The sequence below is a fragment of the Megachile rotundata genome, chromosome 2, assembly GCF_050947335.1.
Source record: "Megachile rotundata isolate GNS110a chromosome 2, iyMegRotu1, whole genome shotgun sequence".
NCBI classification, from domain to species: domain Eukaryota; kingdom Metazoa; phylum Arthropoda; class Insecta; order Hymenoptera; family Megachilidae; genus Megachile; species Megachile rotundata.
In genome coordinates, this window is record NC_134984.1 from 9,476,211 (window position 1) to 9,490,219 (window position 14,009).

Consider the following 14,009-nt stretch of genomic DNA (forward strand, 5'->3'; position numbering starts at 1 on the left):
GAATTTTGCGATTTGTAAATTTGGGAATTTAGAAGTTTAGGAATTTAGGAATTTAGGAATTTGGAAATTTGGAAATTTGGGAATTTGGGAATTTGGAAATTTGGAAGTTTGAGAATTTAGGAATTTTGGGATTTGGAAATTTGGAAATTTGGGAATTTGGAAATTTGGAAGTTTGAGAATTTAGGCATTTTGGGATTTGGAAATTTGGAAGTTTGAGAATTTAGGAATTTTGCGATTTGTAAATTTGGGAATTTAGAAGTTTAGGAATTTAGGAATTTAGGAATTTGGAAATTTGGAAATTTGGAAATTTGGAAATTTGGAAATTTGGGAATTTGGAAATTTGGAAGTTTGAGAATTTAGGCATTTTGGGATTTGGAAATTTGGAAGTTTGAGAATTTAGGAATTTTGCGATTTGTAAATTTGGGAATTTAGAAGTTTAGGAATTTAGGAATTTAGGAATTTGGAAATTTGGAAATTTGGAAATTTGGAAATTTGGAAATTTGGGAATTTGGAAATTTGGAAGTTTGAGAATTTAGGAATTTTGGGATTTGGAAATTTGGAAGTTTGAGAATTTAGGAATTTTGCGATTTGGAAATTTGGGAATTTAGAAGTTTAGGAATTTAGGAATTTAGGAATTTGGAAATTTGAAAATTTGGAAATTTGGAAATTTGGAATTTTGAGAATTTAGGAATTTTGGGATTTGGAAATTTGGAAGTTTGAAAATTTAGGAATTTTGCGATTTGTAAATTTGGGAATTTAGAAGTTTAGGAATTTAGGAATTTAGGAATTTGGAAATTTGGAAATTTGGGAATTTGGGAATTTGGAAATTTGGAAGTTTGAGAATTTAGGAATTTTGGGATTTGGAAATTTGGAAGTTTGAGAATTTAGGAATTTTGCGATTTGTAAATTTGGGAATTTAGAAGTTTAGGAATTTAGAAGTTTAGGAATTTAGGAATTTAGGATTTTGGAAATTTGAAAATTTGGAAATTTGGAAATTTGGAAATTTGGAAATTTGGAAATTTGGAAATTTGGAAGTTTGAGAATTTAGGAATTTTGGGATTTGGAAATTTGGAAGTTTAGGAATTTGGAAATTTGGAAATTTGGAAGTTTGAGAATTTAGGAATTTTGGGATTTGTAAATTTGAGAATTTAGAAGTTTAGGAATTTAGGAATTTAGAGAGTTTGATGTTTGATGATTTAGGAATTTTCAGATATGAAATTTGAAGATTCAGAAGTTTAGGACTTTAGGAATTTGGGGATTTTTATATTGATTTTGGAATTTGGCAATTTGAAAACTTATGAGCTTAGGAATTTGTGGATTTGAAAATATGAGAATTTACAAATTTGAAAATTTAGTGATTTGGTAATTTGGAAACAAAAATTTGATAACTTGATATCCCAGAAACTTTGAAAATGAGAGAATTTGATAATTTTGAAACTTGAAAATTTGAAATTTGCGAATTCACTAACTTGGAAATTTGAAAGTTTTCAAATTTGAATATTATAGAATTTGAAAATTTGTCTTGGACCTTACTTTCCATTTCTTTTCGTAATTTAAAAAATTGGAAATACAAACATCCCTAAAATTTTCACTTTTAAAGAAGTTAAAAATGTAGCGAATTTAAGAGCTCGAGAAATTAAAATATTTAGGAAATTTCCAAATGAAGTGTAGTATGTCCCAAATTTCAGCAATGTAAAATTGAATACAGAACAAAATGTCAAGCACGAAGCGCTTCACACATTCCACCCAATTCATACAGACCTCGGTACGTTATTTTCAACGAATTCTGTGATTCTCCATGTTAATCAAAATTTTTCTCCCTCTTCATTCTTCGGCTATTTGATACATAAATAAAATTCATATAATCCCCATGGGTATGAACGTGTTAATTATCCCTTTCGTGACCAGCGGAACGTATACGTCCTACTTAACTTTTTTCATTCTTGCACCTACAGGGACGATAAAAATTTAATTCTGCCGTATGTTACTATGTTATAAAATGGTGGATTATGGGTTTGGTTATGGTGGATTGCGGTAATATTATGTACTTTGTAATATTCTTCGTTAAGTTGCAGTAATATTGTTCTTCGTTTGAATGCTTCTTTTACGTTTGCAATTTATTCACATTTTTTCGAACGTTTTGCAATTGTAATGAAGACATAAATATCTATACATTTTTGTTTAATTTAATAATAATATAAAAATCTATATTTTTGTTTAATTTGTAGTCGTTTTTCGTTGAATTTTAATTATCAACAACATATGAATACGTATGTTTATAATTTTACTGTTTGAAACGAGCATACTGTGGATCACAAAAAATTTCTTTTAGTTAAGAATATTAATAGTTGATCAGCTTTTAGAGAATAACAAAATAAGGTTGTTATAAGTTGCACACTTTTGGCGAAAGTGCCAGTCCCTCGAATTAGAACCATATATGAAAATTTCACTTTTGTGGCTATAATTATGTCATATATGGAAAATTGTCTTAGGTCATGCAAAATTATTACTAAATACCTTGATAACGATATATACATAGCAATTTGTTAGTATCGTGATAATAAATTGTGTGGGTGATGAGCGATTAAGGGCCGTGCAAGCGTTTACGTTAGGCTCGAGTATCGATAGCGCGTCAGGTGAAATTTGAATGCCATAGAAAATGTCTGCCTACCCAAAAGACTAGTTTACAACTCTCCAACCACATTATCTGAGTTGAAAAGAATTACAGATATTTGGGAGAATAATGAAGATATAAAGCATATGATCAATGTATACAGAGCATGCAAGCTGTAACCAAAGCAAAGGAAATACAAAATATTAACATGTATTAATAATGTTATGTTAGTAGCTAATAAATATCATTACAATTTGGACAGGCCTTTTAATTTTACGAAAAACGTGTAAAATGCTGAAAATTTATAGTGGTCCTAATTCGATGGCTGCGAACTAATAACATTCTCCAATTCACTTCTGACTTTATCAAATTATTTTTATTCATATTCCACCTTAAATTGACATTTAATCGAATAGAAAGAGACTAATTAGATTTGTTAATTATGTTTTCTGTTGCAAGCTTTCCTTTTCATTCATTTCTGTTCAATGTATCCACAATTTGTTCTGAATTTCAGTTTAATTACCGAGGAAGTAAATAACAAGATTGAAACCCACCAAAAAGTTTCGTTCACGGTATATTTCTCGATTAAGTATTCTACTATAACCTCCTTCGAGGGCCTTTAATTTCCTCAAGAGGCGGGACTGAAGCGGAAACTAGTCTCGGGAAACGAACGGAAGTCATTCGCGTCTTGCGAAACGGTGATTCTCGGTGATTGACCGAATATCGATGCAATTAACCTTCCGTATCTTTTCCCTTTAGTTTCTTATACTTTCGACGAGGAAATGCTTTTAGAGTTCATTTATTTCAAAAGATTAATATGCATTTTCCGTCCCTTCCGTTATTGAAATTGTGACGTTGCTACGACGATTTTTCTTTTTAACTCTGTCACTCTTCGTATATTCTACAGATATCTTTTTATTAGTTACGAATAATTCTGTCCATATTTATGAAGATCTAAATTGTAAAACCAAGACAATTGAATTTTTCTTTTATGTTTCGTACGGATATGTGCTTGAACAATGTGAAAGAATTTTTTTGAATTCTGAGAAACAATTTGTCACCTGATTGTAGGTTATAAAATTGTATACTTTTACTGTATACTTGATTATGTATTTGATTATAGAACGCTGGATTTTTAAAAAGGTTCTTAAGGTGACAAAGTATTAAAGCATGAATATAAAAATGAATATTTTGATTCTTTTTCAAATTTGCAAAGGACGAAATTTTCATCTTTTTCGAGTGAAAGAAATAGATCAAAATTTTCAACACACCTAAATGCAAAAGTCGATAAAAATTTTGAAACGAAAAATAAACAACATATGATCAAACCATTCTCGCAATCACTAGCACATAATTGATACCAAAAATTTAATTGGTCAAATCATAAAAGTATTAATAGCCGAATTTTTTGCAAATGCACACTCAAAAATTGCATTCGCTGGATTCGTTAAAATGTTACGCATCAATGGAGAATCCTGTTTGCGAGGATTGATTTTTATACAAGGAAGTCTATAAATGGAAATCCATTCAGCGCTGTATAAAACTGTATTTTCGGGGTTGCTCTAATTAGCGTGAGTTTTGTACTTTATGCGCATTTACAAAAAATTGAAATATACAAGAAATGCTTACGGGTCAACTCTGATGATCGAATACTCTCAGCATGATTTTTGGGACTCTGGCGGAAAATTAACCCCTTGTTTTACAATAACGTGTCACTCGTGACGCACACTATGTTTCGAATGTGATAAACTAGACTCGTATTTTTACTGCAATTGTATTTCGGGTTCAATTCTGATTATAATCTGTGTAATCAAAGCTTGAAGAATATATTCTGTACCTAACATTTTAACTTTCTTCAGTTATTTTCACGTTGTAGGAATAATTAGGTAATTGTAAATGACGTAACTGTTTAGATATTTGTAGGTTAAGGGTTGATTGATGATTGATTTTATATGGGCCTCGACTGCTGTGATCATTGGCCCAATTTGTAGGTTAATGGGTTAATGTGTATCTTACGTTATTTTGATAAGGAGAGACAAGGATATTTGGTTTTCAAAAATGTGCCAAAATGCCACTTTGGTGTTGCCAAAAGTTTGAAGTCAAGAAGCAATATTTTGTCATGATTTCTTTTCCAAATATCCTTCATATAATTCTCCAGTGCGGTAAAGAGCTCGACCTTGCAATTTTACCCTTAAATCTTCGCAAGAAGGAAATATGCAAGTTTTTTGTAGAAGAAAGCGTTCTTACCAACCGGAGAATTATAGAGGAATATTTTGGAAAAGAGATCCTGATAAAATATTGCTTCTTGGCTTTAAAATCTTGGCAAAACGAAATTTTTCTACAATTTTGGAAAGCAAATATCTACTGCCCTTGACTCTTCTGACCAATATAACACATCACTCAATAAGTCTCCGGTCTAACTAAGAAAAACAAATTTTTTTTTAGAAATTCCACTTTAATCATCAATATACTTTCCTTCCAGTGTGATACATTGATTCCAACGCTCCTCTAACTTTTCAATTCCCTTTATATAAAACGATTTGTCTTTGCCCCCAAAATAAGCCTCAGTTTCTGCAATCACTTCTTCATTTGAGCCAAATTTCTTTCCCTGGAGCATTTTTTTCATATCTGCAAAGAGCCAGTAGTCGCTAGGGTCCAAATCTGGGGAGTACGGTGTGTGGGGAAACAATTCAAAACGTAATTCATTCAATTGAACCATCGTGTTCATCGACTTGTGACACGGCGCATTGCCTTCGTGAAACAGCAAACGCGGCACCCACTTTGGAAGTAATTTGCACATGCCCAAATTTTCATGCAAAATTGTGAAGACACTACCTTCTGATATCTTTAAGGCATCAGCTATCTCATGCAACTTAAGTTTACTTATAAGTTGACTTATTGAGTGACGTGTTATTATAAAATAAACAAGGATCGTCGTTTATCAATTTTTCGCCAGAAGTTTCAAAAATTCTCAAAAATGTTCGGAGAATTCGGTCACTAGAGTTGATTCTTAAATTACATCATACGAGGCCTTTATTTCATTATATTCTTATAATCGATGTAGTTTCAATTCTTTTTTGTTAAAAATAATGGAATTATGTTGGTTATCATGAAATTATTAATGTTTTTATTCCTGAAAATGTAGCAAAGTACAATGCTTGTGAATGTAAGAATAATTTAGTTAATATGAAGACATCTTGTCGGAGTCGGCCATTGTCAGTGTTACACAACGTGTAATTAGAGCGCGCGAAATTCGAAATACGTAACTTAAACTGATTGGTAAATCGCTTATAAGTTTCCCATAATTTTCTATATTAAACCGATAGTATTACTTTAATTTCATAATTAATATTTGTTTATTTCTTGGTTTACTATATCATGCACATGTTATAATCAATATTAACCAATATTTAACACTCATTCATTCATTTATTGATCAAATATGAAAATTAAATATACAAATATACATAAAATATTTTTTACTTAATTGTATTAAGTAAATCAACGCATACTTTTTGACTGGCTATCCTTACCCGAAATATTAAAAATGAAAATAGTTTTTAACAATTTATAGCATTTTTATTTTTATCCACTTTCTCAATATAGGATTCCTTATTTTAATTTAATAAATTCAAAATTAAATTTAATGATGAGATCACACAAAAATTTATAATATGAACAATTAACTTCTATGATATCCTAAAATCATTTTACGCGAAATATTTCATAGAATCTGCACACAAAAGTTTACAGTTTCGTTTAAAGCAGAAACGTGTAATTTCAAAAGTGCCTTCACAGAATTTTCATTTGAAGTAGTTTTCTCGAATATCTCGGAAAGTATTCGTAGTACCAGAAAATGTTTAAAATACAAGTGAAAATTTTACGAAACATAATTTCAGAAATTATTCCTGTACAAGATACGAAATATCAAAAAATGCTTTACTGGATTATCAAGAAAGATGCAAGATTATTTATCGAAGAGGAAAGGTGCAGATTTCAGTAGTATGATATTAAAATTTCATTTCCAAGAGGAAAATATTGCATGATACAATACAAATGAAAAACAGTCTCCTCGCGGAAGGACGTTAAAAAGCTCTGAAGTTGTGGATCGTGGAAATAACCAGGAATGGGATAAAGTTGTTTTTACTGGCGAGTACTCTTTGTGAGTACTTCAATTCGAAAAGCTTGGTCTCTATGTTGAAATCCGCTCATCCAGCACTACGTAAATGTGTACATTTTGTAGCTTTTTCGTCGACGTGCGTTTGCCGTTCTATGTTATTTATATAAAACTTAAATTATATAAAAAGAGTTTCTGTACATGACAAAATTATAAAAAAACTTGAACAATTAATAAAGATTATTTAGCCGTTAATTTTCAAGAGTTGAAAAATTATCATATTTAAGACGACATTTTTTATTTTAAAGTAATCGCAACTAGGTAAAATAATTTAGGTAGAAGGTCTAGGTAAAATCTAGGTAAAAGTATTTACTTAAAGCAAATACTGCAGCAAAATTTATGTGTGATCACAAAAAGCATCGTAGCAGGTTCTATGTGTGCAACTGTGGATAATAATGGGTTCAGCAAGCTTCAAACTATGTAAATATATGGTACGCTGGGTTAATTTATAATCGAACTGATATAAATGAACTGATCACAGCTACAATATTAAACCAGGGAAAACAAATTAACATACCATGTAAATTTTGTACATAGTACTCGCAAAAATAAAGATTCGAGTAGTTTTACAATTTTGGAAATTTGAGAATTTAAATACTCAGTTTGAAAATTTGATCGTATAGAAATTTGAAAGTTTGAATTTTCGAGTGTGTAGATATTACGTGAACTTATGAGTTTGAAAATTGAGAAACAAAGAAAGATTAATATAATCGAAATATACGTCTCTTGAAATCATTTGAATTTCATCTGAAAATGCGGCAAATTAATAATTTCTGTTTAAGAGACACATACTTAATCTAATGTAATTGTGGAGAAGAAAAATGAAACAAAACCGAACAGTGTTTCTCAATGAAACGAAGGGATTTTTTAAATTATTCTCATCACTCACCCTAATTATGCTGGACTTTCCCACCCCTGGTGCACCGAGAAACACAACTTTGACACGATCCAGAGTGTCTGCGGGGCTTTCTTCCTCTTTCGATCCGCTTTCGGTATTTTCATAGGTTATTGTCTGGCCTCTCCTCTCCAAGTAATCCAGATCGAGCTCTGCAAAACACATACACAATTTCAGTTTTAAAATATAAAAATTAATCCCTTGCCTTATGATTTATTTGTCAGGTGCGTCAGTCGGAACTACGTACAGCTACAATATTAAAACAGAGAAAAAAAGTTGAAATGTTATGTCAATTTTGTATTCAGCTATCCTTGACTATGCAAATTATAATTGGACTTAAACTCAAATTGAAGCGTATTCAAAATTCGAGTAAGATGTGTCACAGTTGAAGCGTGAGTGCGTCACGTGTGGGAGACGGTATTTGTAAGGCAGGAGGTAAAACCGATGATAAATTGCTAGTGCTTTGTAAATTTGATAAATCATCGTACAACAGTGTGTATTTTTAGCACAGTATTCTGATCTATCTGAATATTCCTGTGACACATATAATTTCTTCTTTTAACGGTTTTAAAGGTCAGATTTGGTAAGTAAAATAGTACGTATATGTTTTTTTGCGTATGCTTAGGTAACTCTGATATTTTTATTTTGCAAGTTTAGAACTAGTCTTCTAAATATGCTACACTTCCGCTATTATACCGTAAATCTTTGATAAATTTCAGCTTGTACTACGAAAGACCACAAGAATAAGCTTGGTGTTCTTCGTTAATGCACTCTAATAATGGAGCGGCCATTTTAATCTTTTTAAAACAAATGACACGAGCGAGCTATTAAGATGAAACTTAGTAGAAAAAAGAAAGAAAATGGAAAACAATGAACATACGAATAACAATGTAATCTCGGTAAAAGGTTGCAAACTTATTCCAGATAATTATTGGCTCATCTTCCTGCATTTTTATTGGCATAATAAAATAAATCACTGGAATAAAATTAACTCTCTCAGGCTAAATGTTTGCAATTACTTAATTCGTTTACGACGAAAGTGGAGTCACTTCGTTTTCTAAGAAAATTTGACTTTTTATACTTTTGAGATCTTGTATTTCATAGAAAAAAATGTAGAAAATTAGATTTTCTTAAATAGTATACTGAAAAATAATAGTAAACATTATGAAAAAATATACTGTTCCGTAAAGACGGTTTCTTTCTTAATTTTATTACTCTTTTTTTTTCAATTTCTATAAAAATTATTGTTGTCTTTTTTTTAGAAATTCTTAAATAGAAATTATATTTTATATAATTGTAGGTATAGAATTATAATTATAGTTTTATGTTATATAATTTTGAATGATTTGAGAAAAATGTTAAATGTTTAAGTTAATTTACAGAAGGGGAAGTTTCTATATTTTACGAAAAATATTGAAAAAAATATTGAAGTATTTATTTGTTCACGTTGTGTCAACTGAGAGTTTAATCGAAATAAAATTGGGATGCAATTTTGTGTACGTTGGGAAACCAATTGTTGAATAAATATCTGCCGTACACATGTGAAAACAGTAATTATCTCGAATCCCATGTTGTTCAGTGCCCAAAAAGCGTAAAGACGTTTGCTGACTTTCGAACAAATTAAAAACTGAAGCTTCAAAATATGGAGTGAAAATATATTTCTTTGCAACAAAAATTTGTACTATACTAAAACTAACAATTGATTACTTTTGTTGAAAATTAATTTTCGAAAGTTATTCTATATTATTTTACGTTCATGAAAAAAAAAATAGTTACAAACAGTTTTCATTGAATGCAATTTGATATAAATTTAGTTATTGTATTCATATTACGAATTTAATTAATTCCAGATCAGCAAATTTAAACAACATAACGTCGCTGCATTATTTAATTTATTAAATTATTGTGGAAATAATTGCGTTAATAAAATTTTATTTGCAGAAGATAAATTCGGTATTTATGATAAATTTTTTATTATTTTATGTTGTGTTATGATTGTTATTGTATTGGCCAATTTAAACAATACAAAATTTCAACTGTGTTTCATATTTTTCCTTAAATCAATACATTAGCAATTTATGCTTAATAAACTTTAAAAAAAAATGTGTAAATAGCTCTTACTGTTCAAAAACTATCAATATTGATACAAATATTAATACATTATTAATATAATATTATAAGTATAATATTAACTAATATTTGCATTAATAAATAATTTCATAAGAATGTCTAAAAAACTGAAATTATTTAAAAAATATCGATATTGATATAAAAGTTAATATATCACTGATATAATATGAGAAATATCACATAAATTAATATTTGTATTTGATATATCATTTCACAAAAATGTGTAGGTAAGGTTTCAAACTTGATGTTTCAAAATTATTAATATTGGCATACTAATATCATATCATGAATATAACTTTAATCAATATTTATTACAATATTAATAGTAATTGACTAATTATACACTTGTTCATTAATTAAATACAAGCTTTATTATTATTTAATTATGTACTGAATAATCTTAGTGAGTCAAAAACTGCTTTGAAAAAATAAAGAATATACATATGTACATATATGTACAATTACATATATGTACATATGTATAATCTTTATTTTTTCAAAGCAGTTTTTGACTCACTAAGATTACTCAGTACATAATTAAATAATAATAAAGCTTGTATTTAATTAATCAACAAGCGTATAATTAGTCAATTACTATTAATACTGTAATAAATATTGATTAAAGTTATATTCATGATTTTATATTAATAATGCATTAGTACACCAATATTAAAATATCAAGTTTGATGTTATACATATGTACATATGTATACCTATATGTACATGTATAAGTACATATGTAAAGTACATATGTGTACATATGTATAATCGGTATTCATAAAGAATTTTGTTATATATCAAACTATACAATACACATTGCTATACAATTTTGTTATTTCTATAATTTAATCAATATCATGTAACGAAAGAATTTAAATAATAATATTAACAATAACTGAAAATCAAATGATTATTTAGTATTTCACAACACAATTCATAAGTCTCAAAATATTTTTCTAAAAATTTATGACTACAATGATTCATTATTTTACTCAGCGAAATTTAGTCAGTCGGGGAATATAGAGATTTTAAATACACTAAAATTTCTCCAGTATTTCACGGACCATGGAGAATAAAGGAATATTTGAACGTAGAAACTGGAATTTTACATAAAGTTGAACAGTAGGTATGAACTGGATGGCTCGTGCGATTCAGTTGTTACAAAAATATGAGATCCGTACAATTGCATGCAAATTAGTTTTTTACCCTTTTCAAACAGCTATTGCTAACATTTGCATTCCTTTCTCCGGAATATTCTGTGAAAATGAGTAACCTGCCACCAAAGTTTTTCTCTCATCGTGTTCTACTTTATGAATCTTTGTCATCACAAATTTTTATTGTCGGTGTCCAATTAAATAATTCTTCAAATAACAAGAGAATATGACTGCGAACAATAAATTTGAATAATTTTGTCGCAGTGAAAAATACTGCAGTGGTATATTTCTGTTTAAATTTCTGCCCTAAAGCTTCAGAATGTAATCACTTTTTACTATTGTATTTTAAATTAAAATTTTTATGAGATATTTAACTAAGAACTTAATCCAATGCTCTGCGCTACAAATTTTTACATAAAAGAAAATTAATGAAAAATTATAATGAAAAGATACTAATAATAAAAATATGTAGTGTATATGTATAAATAAAACACATATTTCTCTATGACTTTTGTTGATTTGATAATGCATGAAGAAGTGATAATACAAATAAGTGAAAATATACCACAGTATTATTTAAGCAATTCATAGATTTGAGGATTTGGAGATGTAGAAATTCGGGAATGTAAGCAGTTGGGAGACTTGAAATTTGGGAATGTAGGGTTTGTAGTATAGAGGAATTTGGTAATTTAGAAATTTGGGGATGTAGGGATTTGGGAAGGTAGAGATTGTGGAATGTAGGAATTTGGGGCACTTGAAAGTTGGGGATGTAGAGATTTGGAAATGTAAGAATTTGGGGGTTCAGAAATTTGGGGATGTAGGCATTTGGGAAGGTAGAAATTGTGAGATGTAGGAATTTGGGGTTTTAGAAAGTTGGGGATGTAGAGATTTGGGAATGTGAGAATTTGGGGATTTAGAAATTTGGGGATGTAGGAATTTGGGAAGATAGAGATTGAGGGACGTAGGAATTTGGGGTTCTAGAAAGTTGGGGATGTAGAGATATGGGAATGTAAGAATTTGGGGGTTCAGAAATTTGGGGATGTAGGGATTTGGGAAGATAGAGATTGAGGGACGTAGGAATTTGGGGCACTTGGAAGTTGGGGATGTAGAGATTTGGGAATGTGAGAATTTGGGGGTCTAGAAATTTGGGGATGTAGGGATTTGAAATGTTAGCATTGTGGGATGTAGAAATTTGGGAATGTAGGAATTTGGAGATGTAGGGATTCGGGGGTGCAGGAATTTGGGAACATAGAGATTTGTGTATGTAGGAATTTGCAGACGTTGAAATTTGAGAATCTAAGAATTTGTGAATGCAGAAATTTGGTAACGTAGTACCTTTTAGAATCTGTGAATATAAATATCTCCCAACTTGTGGATCTAAGAATTTAGCAATTTTTGAAGGAAAATAGTTTCATTCCATACTTGTCTACTTCTTCCAACTACATACTTACTACAGACAAAACAAGAAATTCAAAAATTCCACCACCTACTGCCAAGACTACCAATGTAATGTGAACTCTCCATAATTTTACAATGCACTTTCCATCATCTTATAATCGTTGCCAGGCTTCCGTACAGACAACGAGTCGGTTTATTAAAGGAAGAGCAGAGCCTGGGGCAGTTTTACAACTTAAATTGTAACCCATCACATTTAGCCGACGTACTATCGCAATTTGTGACCGTACAATTTCCTGTACCTAAGTAAATCCCTAACGATGCCTGGGGTGTCGGTTAGGATCTGGAGTTTCTACATTCGTGTGCACTTCTCGTTCCACGCTTAGGTAACCGTATGTGAATGGGTATTCACACTCAAATTACGCTTCCTTAGACACCTCCTGTAATGCAGGAAGATAGACTATAGAACACAATAGATTTCCCTAGGGAGACCGGTGATGTGCAAGGGAACGTTTGGTTCCAGTAGTATTACTAGTAAGTAGATATTTGGCGTTTATGCGGTCTTTGCTTTGCTTGTAATAAGACTATCATTGTAAAAAGAAAATGATTTGTTCTTTTGCTTGCCTTCTTTTCAAAAAATTCGACTACTTTAAGGGTGGCCTATACTTTTCACAGAGAACAGTTTAACAAAATTATTATTAACTTTCAAACGAAGTTTTCCTGCATTACGAAAGGAAATCAAAGGATACAATAAATTCAGGAAAATAATTTAGTAAATATGTTTGTTTAGGTTGATATTTACGTAGGAAGTTGCTGCTTTTATGTGAATCATAGGTCTATAACTACATTTTAGCTTTGTATGTACTGTGGAGAGTAAATTTGACTTCCGTAGGAAAAATGCGGCAAACAAGGGGAATAGGCCCTTTTCTTGTTCGTTTTAAAAATATAGAAATTTGGATATTTAGGAATATTACAATTTTGATTTTTTGAAGTTGGCGGATTTGACAAATTTGACAAATTAGAAATTTTGAGTTTTGGATAGTTAGAAATTAAGAAATTGGGAAATTAGGAAGACACGATGAAAGATTAGTAATCTGAAAGGTTGTGAATTTTGAGAACTTGGGAATTTGTCGACTTATGATCTTTGAAAATATCAAAATTGAAAAATTTGTAAAGTCTAAAATTGAGAAGTGTGAAATTATAAAAGCTGGAAAATTTGAAAATGTCAGAATTGTAAAATGTGGAAATATTAGAATTGTAAAGTTTTCAAATGACAAAAGTACAAATTTTGAAATTGGCAAAATTGAAAAATCTGAAAATATGAAAATTCTAAAAATTCTAAAAATTGAAAAATCTGAAAATTCTAAAAATGGAAAAATATGAAAATCCCAAAAATGGAAAAATATGAAAATTCTAAAAATGGAAAAATATGAAAATTCCAAAAATGGAAAAATCTGAAAATATAAAAATTCTAAAAATGGAAAAATCTGAAAATATGAAAACTAAAAATTGACAAATCTGAAAATATGAAAATTCTAAAAAATGAAAATATTAAAATAAAAAAATGCGAAAATATTAAAATTAGAAGTTTGCAAATAACAAAAGCGTAAAACTTAAAAATGTAAAAACTAAATATTAAAAAAT

General features: G+C 29.7%; 2 protein-coding genes across 4 annotated transcripts in view; one reads left to right on the plus strand and one right to left on the minus strand.

Moving 5' to 3' along the window:
• Positions 1-14,009, minus strand: part of LOC100877482 (ras-like protein family member 10B) — a 47,616-nt gene that overhangs the window by 23,006 nt on the left and 10,601 nt on the right. For all 3 annotated transcript variants that reach the window (XR_013037351.1, XR_013037350.1, XM_076529159.1), the window contains exon 2: positions 7,681-7,838. Coding sequence is in view for 1 of the 3 variants with exons in the window: in XM_076529159.1 (XP_076385274.1) it covers positions 7,681-7,838 (158 nt within the window). In the remaining 2 variants the exon portion in view is untranslated. The remainder of the gene's footprint in view (positions 1-7,680; positions 7,839-14,009) is intronic.
• The window catches only part of LOC100877368 (uncharacterized), a 115,183-nt gene that overhangs the window by 18,653 nt on the left and 82,521 nt on the right, over positions 1-14,009 (plus strand). The gene's annotated exons all lie outside the window — the stretch shown is intronic.